The 17,300-nt window shown below is 38.6% G+C and overlaps 1 protein-coding gene and 1 pseudogene across 1 annotated transcript; both read left to right on the forward strand.

Annotated features, from left to right (window-relative positions):
- The first annotated feature begins 423 nt into the window (after positions 1-423).
- Positions 424-4,561, forward strand: LOC137718566 (pentatricopeptide repeat-containing protein At4g33170-like; annotated as a pseudogene).
- Positions 4,562-6,199: 1,638 nt separating this feature from the next.
- Positions 6,200-17,223, forward strand: LOC137717776 (endoribonuclease Dicer homolog 3a-like). Its single transcript, XM_068457257.1, has 25 exons — positions 6,200-6,504; positions 6,607-6,796; positions 6,932-7,045; positions 7,524-7,658; positions 7,770-7,839; positions 7,998-8,062; positions 8,149-8,280; positions 8,381-8,533; positions 8,919-9,048; positions 9,940-10,045; positions 10,119-10,311; positions 10,404-10,564; positions 10,721-10,939; positions 11,043-11,293; positions 11,702-11,973; positions 12,050-12,582; positions 12,660-12,754; positions 13,312-13,538; positions 13,623-13,832; positions 13,955-14,431; positions 14,683-14,952; positions 15,292-15,618; positions 15,979-16,213; positions 16,626-16,737; positions 16,825-17,223. The coding sequence occupies exons 1-25, from the start codon at positions 6,413-6,415 to the stop codon at positions 17,021-17,023; spliced, it is 4,968 nt and encodes a 1,655-aa protein (XP_068313358.1). The 5' UTR covers positions 6,200-6,412; the 3' UTR covers positions 17,024-17,223.
- Positions 17,224-17,300: the final 77 nt, after the last annotated feature.

Raw genomic sequence — 17,300 nt, forward strand, 5'->3', positions numbered from 1 at the left:
TTTGTATTAAAGTTTCATATTTTTCTACCAAGCGGTTTATTTATGGCGATGAAATAAAGGAGCAGCGTGCATTACTGTCAAATTGACATTTTGGGCTTTTTTGGGTTTTTTGGCATCCAAGATGATGTCTTTTGGGTTCGAGGCTTTCTGCAATTTGTTCAGGACATCTCAAGCTTTAATTCTAGCCATTTTGGGCATGTTTTGGAGCCTTGAAAGTCCAAATACGTGGCTAATTTGTGGCTTGGCAGATTTCCCATATTTGATTAGGATTATGTTTCCTAGTTTCTCTAAGTTTTTATGTTTCCTAGTTTTTTGAAGACCTTTTCTAGGTAGGATTAGGAGAAGAACGCACGCACTATCTAGAGAGCTTTTGACAATTCAAGTTTATTTTCAAGGTGTTTTATGATTGTTCGCACCATCCACGAACACCAGAATCTTGAGTGTTGGAGGGAAAGTCAAATGATGCAAACAAGAAACAATAATGCGGTTGCACCACCACTTCCGCCCCAAATCCACTTCCCTCCTCACCAATTCTCCACCCAATTCTCCACACCCACAATGGCTTCCATCTCTCTTCACCTTCTCTTCTCTATCTTCTGCCCTCTCTCACTCTACCCGCATATCCCCATCTTCTTCTTCCTCCTCCTCTCAATGGTTCTCCATCCTCCGCGCCGCCGTCGCCGCCGCAGACTTGCAGCTCGGAAAGCGTGTGCACGCGCTGATCGTAACCTCCGGCGATGGCCCGGATCATTTTTTGACCAACAACCTCATCGCCATGTATTCCAAATGCGGATCGCTTTTATCCGCACGCCGCCTGTTTGATAAAAAGCGCGGCCGAGACCTTGTCACATGGAACTCCATTCTAGCGGCCTATGCGCATGCTGCGGGCTCTGATGTTGAGAATGTTCAAGAGGGTCTTAGCCTTTTCCGGCGTCTTCGTGAGTCGGTTGTTTTTACTAGTCGGCTCACTTTGGCGCCGGTTTTGAAGATGTGTTTGATATCAGGGCACCTATGGGTTTCCGAGGCGGTTCATGGGTATGCTGTTAAGATTGGATTGGAGTGGAATGAGCTTGTTTCTGGTGCTCTTGTGAATATATATTCTAAATTCGGACGAATTAAGGCCGCTCGTGTGTTGTTTGATGGGATGATGGAAAGGGATGTTGTGTTGTGGAATACAATGCTCAAGGCATATGTGGAAACGGGTCTTGAGGAAGAAGGACTTTCTTTCTTCTCTGCGTTTCATCGGAGTGGATTGCATCCCGATGATGTTACTGTGCGTTCTGTTCTCAGTTGGATTGACAAAGTTGATTCTTATGAATGCAAGAGGCACATGGAGCAGGTTCAAGCATACGCAACAAAATTGTTTTTGTATGATACAAAGTCGGAGTGTTTGGACCTATATTCTTGGAACAAGACATTGTCCGAGTATGTTAAAGCTGGTGAAAATTGGGCTGCTATAGACTGCTTTAGAAACATGGTACGATCAAAATTGGAGTTTGACACGGTGACATTAGTTGTTATTCTGTCTACGGTTGCCAGTGTAAATGATTTGGAGTTGGGGAAACAGATTCATGGTCTTGCTTTGAAATCACGTTTTGATTCTGTTGTGTCTGTTGCAAATAGCCTTATCAACATGTATTCAAGGGCTCGTTCTGCTTATTCTTCAAGAAAAGTGTTCAATCGCATGAAAGAAGTGGACTTAATTTCGTTGAACTCAATGATATCATGTTGTGCGCAAAGTGGTTTAGGAGAGGAAGCCATAAACTTATTTATAGGCTTATTACATGATGGTTTGAGACCGGATCAATTTACTATTGCAAGCATTCTAAGGGCTTGCTCCTCCCTTGAAGAAGGGTTGTCAGCCAGCAAACAGATTCATGTTCATGTTATAAAATCCGGTATTGTTGCTGACAGTTTTGTTTCGACGGCTCTTATTGATGTTTATTCTAGAAGTGGAAACATGGAGGACGCAGAGGTCCTTCTTGGAAATGAACTTGAATTCAATCTGGCATCTTGGAATGCAATGATGTTCGGATACATAATGTGTAACGACAGTCATAAGGCATTGGAACTTATGAGAATAATGCACGAAGGTGGACACAGCACCGATGCGATATCTTTAACAACTGCGGCTAAGGCTGCTAGTAGCCTGGTAGCTTTGGGATCAGGACCAGGAAAGCAAATTCATGCTCATGCCATAAAAACAGGGTTTGTTTCGGATTTATGTGTTAACAGTGGAATTCTGGAGATGTATATCAAATGTGGTGACATGGGGAGTGCACACACAGTGTTCAACGACATCCCTGCACCCGATGGTGTTGCATGGACAACTATGATCTCAGGATGTGTAGAAAATGGAGATGAAGGGCGCTCTCTTTATATATACCATCGGATGAGGCAGTTAGGAGTCGAGCCCGATGAATATACCTTTGCCACCCTTGTCAAAGCCAGCTCTTGTCTGACAGCATTAGCACCAGGGAAACAGATACACGCTGATGTGATAAAGCTGGATTTTTCCTCAGACCCTTTTGTCGCGACGTCACTTGTTGACATGTATGCCAAGTGCGGCAACATAGAAGATGCTTATCATTTATTCAGGAAGATGGATGTTAGGAATGTCGCCCTGTGGAATGCCATGTTGGTCGGTTTAGCTCAGCATGGAAATGCTGAAGAAGCACTAAGCCTTTTCAGAGTCATGAAAACAAAGAACATAGAGCCTGATAGAGTTACTTTCATTGGAGTCCTTTCCGCTTGCAGCCATTCTGGTTTAGTATCCGAAGCATTTGAGTATTTTTCTAAAATGCAGAAAGATTACGGCATTGAACCTGAGATGGAGCACTACTTTTGCCTAGTTGATGCCCTTGGCCGCGCAGGTCTAGTCCAAGAGGCAGAAAAACTGATAGCATCAATGCCCTTTGAAGCTTCTGCTTCAATGTATAGAGCCCTTCTATGTGCTTGTAGAGTTATGCTCGTAGAGTCAAAGGGGAAACCGAAACTGTAAAACGGGTAGCAGTACAGCTCCTGGCTGTGGAGCCATATCTTACTCGTCTGCTTACGTGCTTTTATCCAACATCTACGCAGCTGCAGCATTCTCTGTACTACCACAGTCAGAAGCTAGCAATAGCTTATGGACTCATAAGCACTCCCCCGTCTGCTACCATTTGGGTGATAAAAAACCTTAAGAGTTTGTGAAGATTGCCATAATGCAGTCAAATACATATCGAAGGTTTATCACAGAGAGATTGTTTCATGGGGGTCTTTCAGCGCAGCTGCCTGCTAACCGACCCAGATTTTATGAACAGATGGATTTCGTGGTGAATCACTTTTGGGTAACCCCATCTTCTACCTTCGGTTTTTGCTTATGGTGCTTCATTGGCAACATTGCTGGATTTAGGGATTCTACTGACCGATTTGGAATGAGCTTGTTTCTGGTGCTCTTGTGAATATATATTCTAAATTTGGACGAATTAAGGCCGCTCGTGTGTTGTTGATGGGATGATGGAAAGGGATGTTGTGTTATGGAATACAATGCTCAAGGCATGTGTGGAAACGGGTATTGAGGAAGGACTTTCTTTCTTCTCTGCAGTTCATCGGAGTGGATTGCGTCTTGATGATGTTAGTGTGCGTTCTGTTCTCTGTGGGATTGACTAAGTTGATTCTTATAGATGCAAGAGGCATATGGGGCAGGTTCAAGCATACGCGAAGAAATTGTTTCTGTATGGTACAAAGTCGGAGTCTTCGGACATATATTCTTGGAACAAGACATTGCCCGAGTATGTTAAAGCTGGTGAAAATTGGGCTGCTATAGTGTATTCAAACACTCCTGCTGCTTATTCATCGAAAAAAGTGTTCAATCGCGTGAAAGAAGTGGACCTAATTTCGGTGAACTCCATGATATCATGTTGTGCGCAAAGTGGTTTAGGAAGGAAGCGGTAAACTTATTTACAGGTTATTACATGATGGTTTGAAACCCGATCAATTTACTATCGCAAGTGTTTTATGGGCTTGCTCCTCGCTTCAAGAAGGGCTGTCAGCCAGCAAACAGATTCATGTTCATGATATAAAATCCGATATTGTTGCTGACAGTTTTGTTTCGACGGCTCTTATGGATGTTTATTCCAGAAGTCGAAACATGGAGGACGAAGTCCTTGTCGGAAATAAACTTAAGTTCAATCTGGCATCTTGGAATGCAATGATGTTCGGATACGTAATGTGGAACGACAGTCAGATGGCAAAGTTCAAGATTTTTAGAGGGTTTGAGGGAAATCCCCATATCTTCACTTAACAGGCAAGGCAAACATTTGAGTCTGGCATCTTGTTTATCACCTCAGGGCCTTATGTAAGAACCACCTCATTGGCAACATTTTGATGTCTGGAAGGCTCATCCCCCTTTTAACTTCAATGACTGATGGAAAATGGGAAGAGGTGAGAGTCATATGGTTCATTGTTTTTACTTAATTTGTTTTAGCATGAAAAAAAAGATAGCGTGTTGAAATCATTTGTTAAGAGTGTTTAGTCAAAGAATTTATAGTGAATTAAGCTTCATTAGCGCGCACAGAATTTTGAGAAAAAATGTTAAAAGACTTTACCCATACAGTATTTTTTATTTTTATTTTTTGCTCTAAGAAACGAAAAAGCACTAGATAGGGCTACCATGATCACAACCAGTTCTAACACAATTAAGAAGAACGATGATTCTCTCTGGATCCTTTTTGGGAGGATCCAAGGGATCCATAAATCGTGTTCATTCATCGTATATCGTGCAGCTAGTTTTTGTCAGGTACTATTTGTATTCAATTTTAAATAAAAAAATTAAAATTATTTTTGATTACACAATGTATAATGAAAAGACACGATTTATAAATTTTCGGAATCCTCGTAAAGAGAATCAGGAGAAGACCCTCGTTCAAACAAGAAAGCTTTTCTCGCCACAGAAGCCAATGTCCCATCCCAAATATGAACATTACCAAAACTAAAACCAATGCTAGTGACTGTATCTGCCAAAAAGTTCCCTGTAAATATGATTCCACAAAAGTAGAGAGAAAAAAGTCACCGACAACTTAATATCTTATCTTCGACGATGTTCTCCGGCCGTCAAGGGCTTGATAAATTAATTAAATCTAAAAAATAAAAGAACACTTAAAAAGCAAGTTTTACGTTACATGATTTCCGTGTTGATATTTCAATTAAACTGTAAATTCATTTGATTTATATAAACAAATAAACCGTCTTCAAATCAAATAAATTCTTTTTAAGATAATCACTATAGAATACGAAATTTTTTCTATAGTAAAATAATGACACATCAATAAGGACGAAGAATCATTTTCCCACCTAAAACTAAAGGAAATGTTATCCGTAGTAATTAGTAAATTCTTTTGTGTTTTGGTGAATTATAAATTCTTCTTCTTCTTCTTCTAGTGTTATTCACAGTAATAGTAAATTTTTTGAGTGATAATTTGTATACCCTTCTAGGCGGAGCCGGGTTATTTCCTCTCTATTTTCTCCCTTCTCCTCTCACATTTTTCCTTTTGTCTTTCTCTTCTATAAAGAATTTAACACAAAATTTAACGTAGTTTAATTATGACCGTTTAAATAGAAAATAAAAAGTGAGAATTAAAAATAAAAAGGCAATCCTCCTTCATTTGCTCACACAAGTTTTTTATTTATTAGAAAAACTAACGAAAAGTTCAAAAAAAAAAAAGTTTTAATGAAAAAGGACAAATAAATGTGTACTGAATAATATAAGGAAAGATAAAAATGTGATTTTTCATTAAAAGTGAACAGTACTAGGAATGTTTGGTTAAAACTTCCTTATTTATTTTTGTTTTCTTCCTACCCTTTGAGGGAAACTCCTTTTTCGTTTTGGAGTGTATTATTCACATATTATTTTTTTACTTTTCACGTGTATTTTTTTAATTTTTGACAATTGAATCAGATGAATTGAACAAAATTAAAAAACAAAAATTAACAACGGTACCAGAAATAAAAAGGGTTTTTTTTTTTTTTTTGATTCACCGATTTTCTTCCCGAATCCGGTGCTGGCCCGCACTAGAAAGCGGTCACGGTCATAACAATTCCTCGTGCGACGTGTCAGTGTCAACCAAAGCGCGGGACTCCACTAACTAACAAAACGACAACATTTCCAAAAACCAGGACAATTAAAGCAGGCAGGTCGTCTCCCGCTACGTGACCGCTGGCGGATTTTAACAAAACCCACAAAAGGGCTGCGAAAGAGAGTTACAGGGACAGTGTTAGCTCTCCACTCTCCGTTACTCTGCAAAAGCAGTGAAGAGAGAGCACCCAATCTCCGGGGCTCACGATTCTCGCGTTCTTCACCTTCCGCCATCTTCTTCCGGCCTCTCTCGCATTCCCGGCGGGAATCGGAATCAAAGGACGGAGCTTTCACGGCATGGAAGTAGAGGAATCCAATTCCAGCCCCCTCAATCATACCCCCGATGATGACCAGTCACCGCAGTCTTCCAAGAAATTCAGTCCCAGACGGTCTCTCTCCCTACCTCTCTCTCTCTCTCTCTCTAATATTTCTCTCTCTAAATTTGAAGGTTTGTTTTTTACAATGTGAATTTCTCTGGCGTGAATTTTTAGGTATCAGTCGGAGGTGTATGAGGTTGCGCGGCGGAAGAACACGATAGCGGTGCTGGAAACCGGTTCCGGGAAGACGATGATAGCTGTGATGCTCATCAGAGACTACGAAGGCTGCCAAACTATTAATTCAAGTAGTGGTGCCAAAAAATTGATTATTTTCTTGGCTCCAACTGTTCATCTTGTTCACCAGGTATTATTTCCTAATTTTATTCCTTTAAATTTTTTCTTTTTATGTGGCTAATGCGTCGTGGTAGGATGCCGTTATGCAATGTGGCTCATTGGTGGTCTTGTAACTTAATGGAATTATATGTTCTTGTGATTGCAGCAATTTAAGGTTATTAAAGAAAGCACAAATTGTAGAGTGGGTGAGTATTATGGAGCCTTGGGGGTGGACTCGTGGAACATGGAGTGCTGGGAAAAGGAAATAAATGAGCACGATGTAAGTTATCTTCGTTTTTTTGTCAAAAGTTGTCCATTTTTTGATTGTTGAGTAATATTGAAAACTATCACAATCTGTATCGGTTCATGCTTCTTTTCGATGATTTGAGCGTTTCTTATCCTTTCAATTATTGCCGATAATGTTAGCAGCTAATTGATGCTTCACTTTGCTTAGTTTGTTTCTTTTCTTGCTAGTTATAAGAATCACTTAATTTTCCTTCAGAGCTCATGTAGGCCCGTTTTACTTGCTTTACCCATTGTTGACGCCTCATTTGTTTGACTTCTAGCATAGCGAGAACTTATTTAGAATGTGAAGAAAACAATTATCAGGGTAACTTTTCAAAACTATAATCCTCAAAAGAGTGGAATTCATGCACCACATGTGATATGTTAAAAACCTTGTCACAAAATAGTATTCTCAATTTTTTGCAGAGGCTATTCAATTGAAGCATATTGGTTTTATATATATTATCCATTAGGTGCTAGTTATGACCCCCCAGATTCTTTTGGATGGCTTAAGAAAGGCATTCTTGAGTTTGGAAGCAGTATGGTTGATGATCGTTGATGAGTGCCATCGGGCTATTGGGAATCATCCATATACAAAGATAATGAAGGTTAATTTCACTTTTGTGTAATGTTCTTTCAATTCATTTTTGCTATGTTTTGTCTCCTTTATTTCTTTTATAGTTAAGGGTTATCTTGACAAATAGTTTGTTGTGGTGAAGGAATTTTATCACAAGTCTAGTAAAAAGCCAAAGATTTTTGGTTTGACGGCATCACCTGTTATCAAAAAAGGTAATATATGGCTATTGTTTATCATTTGTGCTCTCTCTTCCTTCAACCCGTTGCTGGGTTTTTGTATGTTCACTTTTTTACATGTCCATTATTGAGTCCAAACCTACTGTATCACAAATCTTAGTATGTGCATCTTTATATACAACATTGTGCGTTAGGTGTCTCATCCACAAAGGATTGTGAGGGCCAGTTATCAGAACTTGAAAGCACTTTAGATTCCCAGGTATACAGAAATATTCCAGTAATATTACTATACATGTATCAGTTACTGATGATAATGGTTTAATATCTTGAAATTTGCTTACACAGATTTATACTATTAAGGACATAACAGAGATGGAAGTATGTGTCCCCGCTGCAAAAGAAACATGTAGATTTTATGGCCAAACATGGTTTCCGTGTTCAGATTTGAAAGAAAAGATGAAAGCCTCTTGGTCCAAGGTATTTCTGCATTACATATATATTAACAAATTTACCATTCATTGTTAGCCTACTTTCGTGTGGCAAACTTGTGTGAATACTAACAAACTTGCATTGACAGGTTGATGCTTCATTGTCAAAGTTGCAAGAATCAGTAGAAAGTAATGTGAATGACATGGAGGATAAAATTAAGACATTGCGGAAACGAATGTCTAATGACTACACAAAGATCTTGTATTGCCTTGATGACCTTGGTCTCATATGTACTTACGAGGTATGACTGTAAGTATAACGCATCGGGTGAAAGGTGGTTGTTCTAGGAAAATTAAAGGACCGAGCTGTTGTCACCCTCAGACTGGTTTTTCTTTTCATTCTAAACAAATTCAAGCAGTCTAATTGCATAATGTGAGCCTTAATGGACAGTTATTCATCAGGTCACACCGAATAGTTTCTATGATACACATGGTGTGACCCATTACCGGGGCTTGGTGCTTTTTATTTATGACTCCGATTATAAGTACTCTTATATAGCCATGTACTGGGATATATCTTAAGATGGTAGTACAGGAGAAAGGTCACCTTGTTCTTCCCCAATTCTACTTTATGGTCTTTCCTTCTGGTTCTAATTATGAGAACATATAACCTTAATTCTTTTGTAGGCTGTTAAGATCTGTTTAGAGAATGCGCCGAAGTGCAACGAGGTGATTGAACTTTATAGAGAAGGCTCTTTGCAGTGCAGATGTTTTCTTGAGGAAGTGTTTGGTATAATTAAGGAATCATTTCTGCACGGTATGCCATTCTTAGCTTTCTTTCCTAACTCTTTTATCAGCATTTATACCGCACTGGTCTAACTTTATATTAAAAATCATCTGTTAATGATATGCTATAAAGTACTGAAATCTCTCTCTCTCTCTCTCTCTCTCTCTCTCTCTCCCTATATATATATATATTTATGGGTTAGGGTCCAGGGACACTCTTTTGACACATGATTTTGTGGGGCTCACTCCATAATCCAACTGTCTATCTTTATGTCTTACCTCAAAGGTCATGTCACCCAAATCCAAAACCACTGTTGGATTAAATTTAGTGTTTCTTGGTAGAACCATATTCGTTCATTTTCTTCACTACAAATGAATGTCTTAATGATTTTGGATTTGTCTAATTTTTTTACAAGGATGATGTATGAATGATGTACTAAAATATAGATGGTTAGGATAGTTAAAATACCTTACAAAGTGTGTCAAAAGCGTGTGTCCCCGGATCCTAACCCTATATATATATATATACTGTCTTTCTTGGTCCCTTTTCTGTTTGCTTTTGTTGTCTTTTCAATTATTAAGGACTTAACACTTTGCTTATTTCTGATAGTGTTTTATCATTGACATGCTTGAGAATGGATGAATAATGCCATTATTTTGCTGACTATGGGGTGGCATTAGATCATATGATTTTAGCTTTTAAAAGCAGAAGATGCCTGTTCAACAATAATCTTGTTATGTTCAGTTAATAAGGACATAGCACTTTGCTCAGTTCTGATAGTGTTATCATTGAGATGCTTGAGAATAGATGAATAATGCCATTATTTTCCCAACATACTTTTTGTCGCCATATAGTTCTGATGATGCAAATAACTCCAATTTTGTTGTAGTAAAATGAGCTATTATTTCCTTCTATTGTCAGGTTCTGAAAATTTTTTGGATTTCGGGTTTGACTATTTGAAGGCAGTAGATGTGGGCTACATATCTCCAAAATTAAATGAACTTGTTCAAATTTTTCATTCTTTTGGGTAAGACAATACCTTTGTTGCGCAATTTCTTATCATTGCAAGTTGCTTTACAATCCATAATGTTTTATTGCAGAAGATCTAGGGAAGTACGGTGCCTCGTATTTGTTGATAAAATCATCACAGCTAAAGTGATTGAGAGATTCATTAAGAAAGTTACCTCCCTGTCTCATTTTACGGCTTCCTATTTGACTGGAAGCACTACATCAGTTGATGCTCTGGCGCCGAAAATACAAAAGGAGACATTGGAGTTATTCTGCTCTGGGGCGGTATATGATCTTTTATTTTGTAGGAAAGGAACTGACTCATGAGAATTTTTGACATTTGCAAACCTGATACTCAATTGACCCCTTTTGAATAGGTCAATTTATTATTTGCTACCGATGTAGTTGAGGAGGGAATTCATGTTCTGAGCTGCTCCTGTGTGGTACGTTTCGACTTGCCAAAGACAGTGCGTAGTTATGTCCAGTCAAGGGGACGAGCTCGGCAAGATAACTCTCAATTCATCACAATGCTGGAGAGGTGAGGCCATCTCTTTATTGTTCCACTTTATCGGCATATGGGTAGTGGATAGATATATATAGAGAACCTTCAGTGAGTTGAAGATTTTCTCTGTAGGTGTCCTTATTGTGTGTTTCTCATGTATGTAATTATTTTCTGAATGTTCATAAAGTACAGGGGAAACAAGAAACAAAGGGATCAACTATATGAGATTGTCAAGAGTGAGTGTTTGCTGACAGATACAGCTGTCAAAAGAGATCCTGAAGCATGCATTTTGAAAGAATGTATTTTGGAGGAAACAAATATATATACTGTGGATTCCACCAGAGCATTAGTCACTGCAGATTCCAGTGTCAGTCTTATACATAAATATTGTGAAACGCTGCCTAGGGATAAGTATGCATCTGTAAATTATTCAGTACTGTTTCTTGAATTTACTGCTTAAAAAAATTAATTCTTATTGCACCCTTATCTGATTACCGTGTAACTTGTAACTTAGGTACTTCACTCCAAACCCAACTTTTCATTTCTCATATCTTGGAGGGTCTTATGAGTGTAAGATTACTTTGCCTCCAAATGCGGCTTTCCAAACTTTAGTTGGCCCTGCATGCAAGAAATCTTCTTTAGCAAAACAGCTTGTCTGCTTGGAAGCATGTAAGCAGCTACATCAAATGGGTGCCCTGAATGACCATCTTCTCCCAGTCATTGAAGTGCCCGATGTGAAAAGAAAAGAGGAAGCTTCTGGTGCAGGTAGTTTTTCTGTACATACTATCTGAGAAAATCAGTGGCTGATTGTTCACTGATGCACAATGAACTTAAGTTGCTTTTTATGAGTCAGTCATTCTTTGATTTATGTTTATGAATGATACTTTCTATTTGTTTTCTATTGTGGTTTCAAGTCAACAAGTTGTTCCTTGGCCTAATGTTTGGTGTCATTTGCTTTAAATTTAACTGCTAAATGATATAAACTGGGCAGCCAAAATGTTTTGGTATCACATCTGTATTCACTTTCTAAAGCAGCTTTATCCCTGTCTTACTGCAGCTTGATTTTTGTTTCAGCACCCCATATTGCATGTGGCTATGTGCTGATGCAGTTTCTGTTCATACTTTTCTTGTTCTCATCTTTTTAATTTAAATAATTGTATTTGGTCTTTAAAGGAACTACTAAAAGGAAGGAACTACATGGTACAACTGGCATTCGTATGCTATCTGGAACTTGGGGGGAGAAACTTGATGGTGCTCTTTTTCAGGCATATAAGTTTGACTTCTCCTGTAATATTGCCAGTGAGTTGTATTCTGGATTTGTTTTTCTCATTGAATCAAAGCTGGCTGATGATGTGGGGAATATCAAATTGGATCTTTACCTGCTTTCGAAGACAGTTAAGGCTTCTGTTTCTTCCGGTGGGGAGGTTCATTTGGACGGGGAACAGGTACAACTTAAGCTGTTGAACTCAAATTTGCTTCATTTCGTGGTAGTACTTACTGGAACTAGTATTTTCTTAACAGATGGAAAAAGCAAAGTGCTTCCAGGAATTTTTCTTTAATGGATTGTTTGGGAAATTGTATGGAACCAAATCAGCTAGAAAACAGAGAGAACTTTTACTGGAGAAAGAAACAAGAAAACTGTGGACTCCATCATGCTTATATTTGCTTCTTCCGGTTGAGACATTGAATGATTCAAAAGATGAATCCTGGAGAATAAATTGGGCAGGGATCAATTCTTGTGTTTCTGTGGTAGAGTTCTTAAAGAGAAACTCGTCTTTGGGCAGTCACCAGTGTCACCTTGACACAGGGAATTCAGTTCCAAGTAGAACTGTCTCATCTGAGACTGAGTGCAGCAGTGCGGGGATAGTTCACTTTGCTAATTGCTCTGTTGATGTAAAAAATCTCAAAGATACGGTGGTGGTGGCTATCCATACTGGAAGAATCTACTCAGTTTATGAGGTTATGAGTAACACTTCGGCTGAGAGTCCTTTTGATGGAAAGAAAGACAATGTACCATCACAATATACTTCATTTTCTGAGTACTTCAACAAAAAGTAAGTTATTTTATACCTTGTGTGATGTTTTAGTGATATTACCGTACAATTTTCTTAATGATGTTAATTCTGTTCAGATATGGGATTGTGCTCCTATATCCTGGTCAGCCTCTGTTGCGACTGAAACAAAGTCATAATCCGCACAACCTTCTTGTGAACTTCAATGGTGAAGGTTTGTTGATTTGCAGCTTGATCTTTTAGCAATATACCTTATTATTTTTTGTAAGCACCCGTTCTTTAATTTATATTTGTATCTATAAAGTTTTTCATGAAACTGTTGTTCATGTCCCTTCTATTGTATTTCCCCATGTTCCAATATTGATTGAAGCAGAAAATTGGCCTAACAGTGCATATATGTATTATGTACTGAGTGAAAGTACTATCTTAGTTCTGCATCTTCTACTCCCCCTAGTTATTAAAACTTAAAGTTAGACAGCTGCTTCTGTGGTTTCTTGCAAGTAATGGTACTCAATATTATTATGAAGTATATCATTCGAAAGTGTGGTCTTGCGGATGGTGGGATTGGGTGTTTGACTTGTTGAGCATGTGGTCCTTTTACAATCAAATTAATAAATCTATCTGATGCATGTTGTTGAAGAGTAAATGGAGGTGACAAAAGGTTGTGGGTGTGAGTAATTGACTTGTTGCAGTGTTAGTTACATGCTATTGAACCTAGGTTAGCAATACAATGCGTTTTGTATGTTTGGTTGCTAATATTCAACTGGGCAGGTGGTAATGGTAAGACATTGCAATCTGGTGTTGTTATTGGAAGGCAGCGCATGTATGCTCACATGCCACCTGAGCTTCTAGTCACTATTGGTGTCCCAAGAGACGTTCTAAAGTCATGTTATTTACTACCATCATTGATTCATCGCTTGGAGTCCCTGATGCTAGCCAGTCAACTTAGAGAAGAGATTAATTATCATTGTAGCAGCTTTGGGATATCAAGCTCATTGGTATGTCATCTCTTTAGAGACTACGTGACTTGCCCTTTTATCATTCTAATAGAAGATTTATCTGAATGATGTTTTTGTGACCAGATTCTAGAAGCACTTACAACACTAAGATGTAATGATGATTTTTCTATGGAGCGCCTGGAATTGCTTGGTGATTCAATTTTAAAATATACTGTGAGCTGCCACCTCTTTCTCAAATATCCCAAAAAGCATGAAGGACAGTTAACTAACTATCGCATGCTGACTATTTGTAACTCAAACCTACATAGATTGGGAATGAATCGCAAGTTACAGGTATTTCCCTTGTACTACATGCTGTCTATGGCTTATATTTATTCACTCAGGTACTGATGTTCAACCTCATGTTGTACTGATATTCAAGCTCATGTCGTAATGGCTTTGCAAATTTTTAATAGGGATATATCCGTGATGGTGCATTTGACCCATGTCGTTGGGTTGCTCCAGGGCAGATTTCTCTACGACCCGTTCCTTGTAATTGTGGAGTGGAGACTTTAGAAGTACCATTAGATAGCAAATTCCAAACCGAAGACCCGAAAGTTGTGGTTGGAAAGAGCTGTGATAAGGGCCATAGATGGATGTGTTCAAAAACAATCTCTGATTGTGTTGAAGCCCTTATAGGAGCATACTATGTTGCTGGTGGATTGCCTGCTACCTTGCATGTGATGAAGTGGCTCGATATTGATGTAGAACTTGAACCTTCCTTGGTTGCTGATGCAATTATGACGGCATCTCTTCATTCGTACACCTCGAAAGCTAATGAGATTGCAGTCTTGGAGTCAAAGCTTCACTATGAATTTTCTACCAAGGGTCTCTTACTGGAGGCCATGACACATGCATCTGACCAAGAATCAGGAGGTGGCTACTGTTATGAGGTATACTGAGAGTTCTATGCGGAGTTTCCTTGATCGACTCTTTACCTTTTCACTTTTTTTTTCCTCATATGGTTTACAACAATAAGAAGGAAAATTGTTGTGAGCTTGGAAACCGAAATTGACCAATCAATCTACTATGAAAATGAATCTTTGATAGATTATTTGTTTTACCTACAAGTAATAAATGACCAAGTATAGAACGAGAGTGAAAATTCCATATTACTTCTCTTAACTTCTTGAATTTTCAACAGCGACTTGAATTTCTAGGCGACTCTGTGTTGGACCTGCTTATCACAAGGCATCTCTATCATAGCCACACAGATATTGATCCAGGCGAGTTAACTGACTTGCGCTCAGCTTCTGTTAATAATGAAAGTTTTGCGCAAGTTGCTGTTAGACATGACCTCCAGCAGCATCTGCAACATGCATCGATGTTACTTCTAAGTCAGATAACAGAATATGTGAAGTCTCTTTCAGAACCTGACAATGGTACCACACTTCAAGGCACCAAAGGTCCTAAGGTAAGATCTCACTCAATGTCCAATGTTTTTCTCTTCAATACTTTTGAAAGGTATCCTTGAGCTTTTGTTTTCAGGTTTTGCTAAAAGATTGAATGTCTGCTTCTTTAAGGCAGTCACCTTTTTATCTTTATTTGGTTCTTTCAGCTTTCTAATTTAAAATTTACGGTCTGGAGGGGTCCTTTTGTATACTTCCCATGTATTTTTGCCATAGTTCCTTTTCAAGTCAAATATCATGACTAAATCTCTATTGTTATCATCACTGTGTTACCATTGTCACAACGATTGTTACTACTATATTATATATTATTGTTTTTGTAATCATGAATAGTATCTGTGCAGGCTCTTGGAGACATGGTGGAAAGTATTGCAGGGGCTATTCTAATTGATACCAAACTTAATCTTGATGAAGTGTGGAGAATTTTTGAGCCATTATTATCTCCAATTGTGACTCCTGACAAACTTGAGCTGCCTCCACTACGGGAGCTGATTGAATTATGCGACTTGTTCGGGTACTATAAAAAAGAGAAGTGTATCAATAAGGGTGAAACAGTTCATGCGGAGCTGACTGTACAACTGAAAGATGTTCTGTTGACTGGAGAGGGGTGCGATCGGACTAAAAAAGGTGCAAAAGGAGAAGCAGCTCGTCGTTTACTCAAGAAACTTGAGGTTTGTTGGTTTTCTAAGTGTCTGTTAGTTTTTATTTGTTTGTGGGAATGAGAACCGAGAGGGGATCAGGAAAAGAATGAAATTTATTCTAATATTTGCTTGTAACTTGATCCCAATTTGGAAATTTTGGCTCATGTTTCAAGCTGGGGCTCCGGTGTTAGGATTTCTGGGTTCTAGGGTCAAAGCCAGGGTTTCAAGGTCTAGGGTTCTGAGTCCTAGGTTCGGGATTTTTTGTTCATGTGTCTTGGTTCAGATCTGAGGTACCAAATTGTTGCTAATGAGTAGTCTGCTGCATCTCTCTGATTGTTAAGTTCCCTTCACTAAACGTTGTTAGTACTGTATTACTTTGTCATGGAACAGGAGAGAGGTATTTCATTTTCCAAGAAGAGGAAACTGGATGCTGACCAATTAGGTGACTTCTCTTCCCTTGACATCAACCATAAGGTCAGCGACCAAGTAACTGTCAAAGATTCTTCAGCGTTAATGGTCTATAAAAGGCGAAAGACAACTGAAATGCCTCTAGCTGCTCCACCAACTGGAGTTTCTCCTTCAGTAATTGCCAGGAAAACCTCTAGCCCCAACAATGCCGCCCCAGGTTTGCACCATTTATTCGTTCTAATTTTCTATAATTGAAGTGATCCCAATTTTTGAGAGGATTTTTTTTTTACTCTACGAATTAGTGCAAAGATCCATGATATTTAACATTTTTGCATGATAATCTCTTTCTTCCTGTTTGTTCAAACGGGTAAAATGCATTCCAAATTGTATGATAAACGTTCAAAACTGTTTTTCATAAATGAAATGGTAAATTGATAGATCACTGGAATGCATAAAAGCATTTGCTTTTCTTAATCTACTTCATGCTCGCTGACAAGATCAAGGATTGCTTTAAGTGGCTTCATTTCTTTAGAGATTCAGATAGGAGCTATGGCTTATCATATGTTATTATTAAGCATTATCCTATGTTATTAATCTACTTCATGCTCGCTGCGGGTTCTTTTATGCAGTCATTAAAGCAATCAACATGAAGAAAGGAGGGCCTCGATCTGCTCTTTTTGCTCTGTGCATGAAACAGCAGTGGCCAAAGCCAGGCTTTAAAATAACAGAAACTCAGTCAAGGTTAGTCCATAACCAAATCCTACAAATCTACTACAAAATTGTGTTTTAATTTTTATTTTGGCCTCACAACCGTCTTTCTTCCCGTAGAACTCCAATCACATTTGGTGAAAGCTCAACCAAGTACTTCAACAGTTTTGTCGCACAAGTAACCTTGCACATACCCAACTCCGGCGTCATTGAATGCACAGGAGATGCTAGACCTGACAAGGGGAGTTCAGAAGATTCTGCAGCCGTCGTCTTGTTTCAAGAGCTTCAACGGCAGGGAAGAGTTGTAATTGGTGGGTGATAAGATACCATATATTTTTCCGGCTAGTTTCATAATTTAAGAATCGGAGGGTTTAATAATTTTCGAATCCACCATCCCAGTTATCTTTGTTCTTATGGAGCAGTTGGGATCTGGCATTGCCATGGATCCATGGAGCATAGTTAATCTCAATGTAAGTAGATTAACATCACCAGGAATAAAACTGTAAATTATGTGCTGCCTTCACCACCTTTTACTCTCCTTTCTCTTACTCTATGTGCTTAGTTTTTATCTTATTTTATTTTACTTATATTTCGGG

Source organism: Pyrus communis, chromosome 15 (assembly GCF_963583255.1).
Source record: "Pyrus communis chromosome 15, drPyrComm1.1, whole genome shotgun sequence".
Lineage (NCBI taxonomy): Eukaryota > Viridiplantae > Streptophyta > Magnoliopsida > Rosales > Rosaceae > Pyrus > Pyrus communis.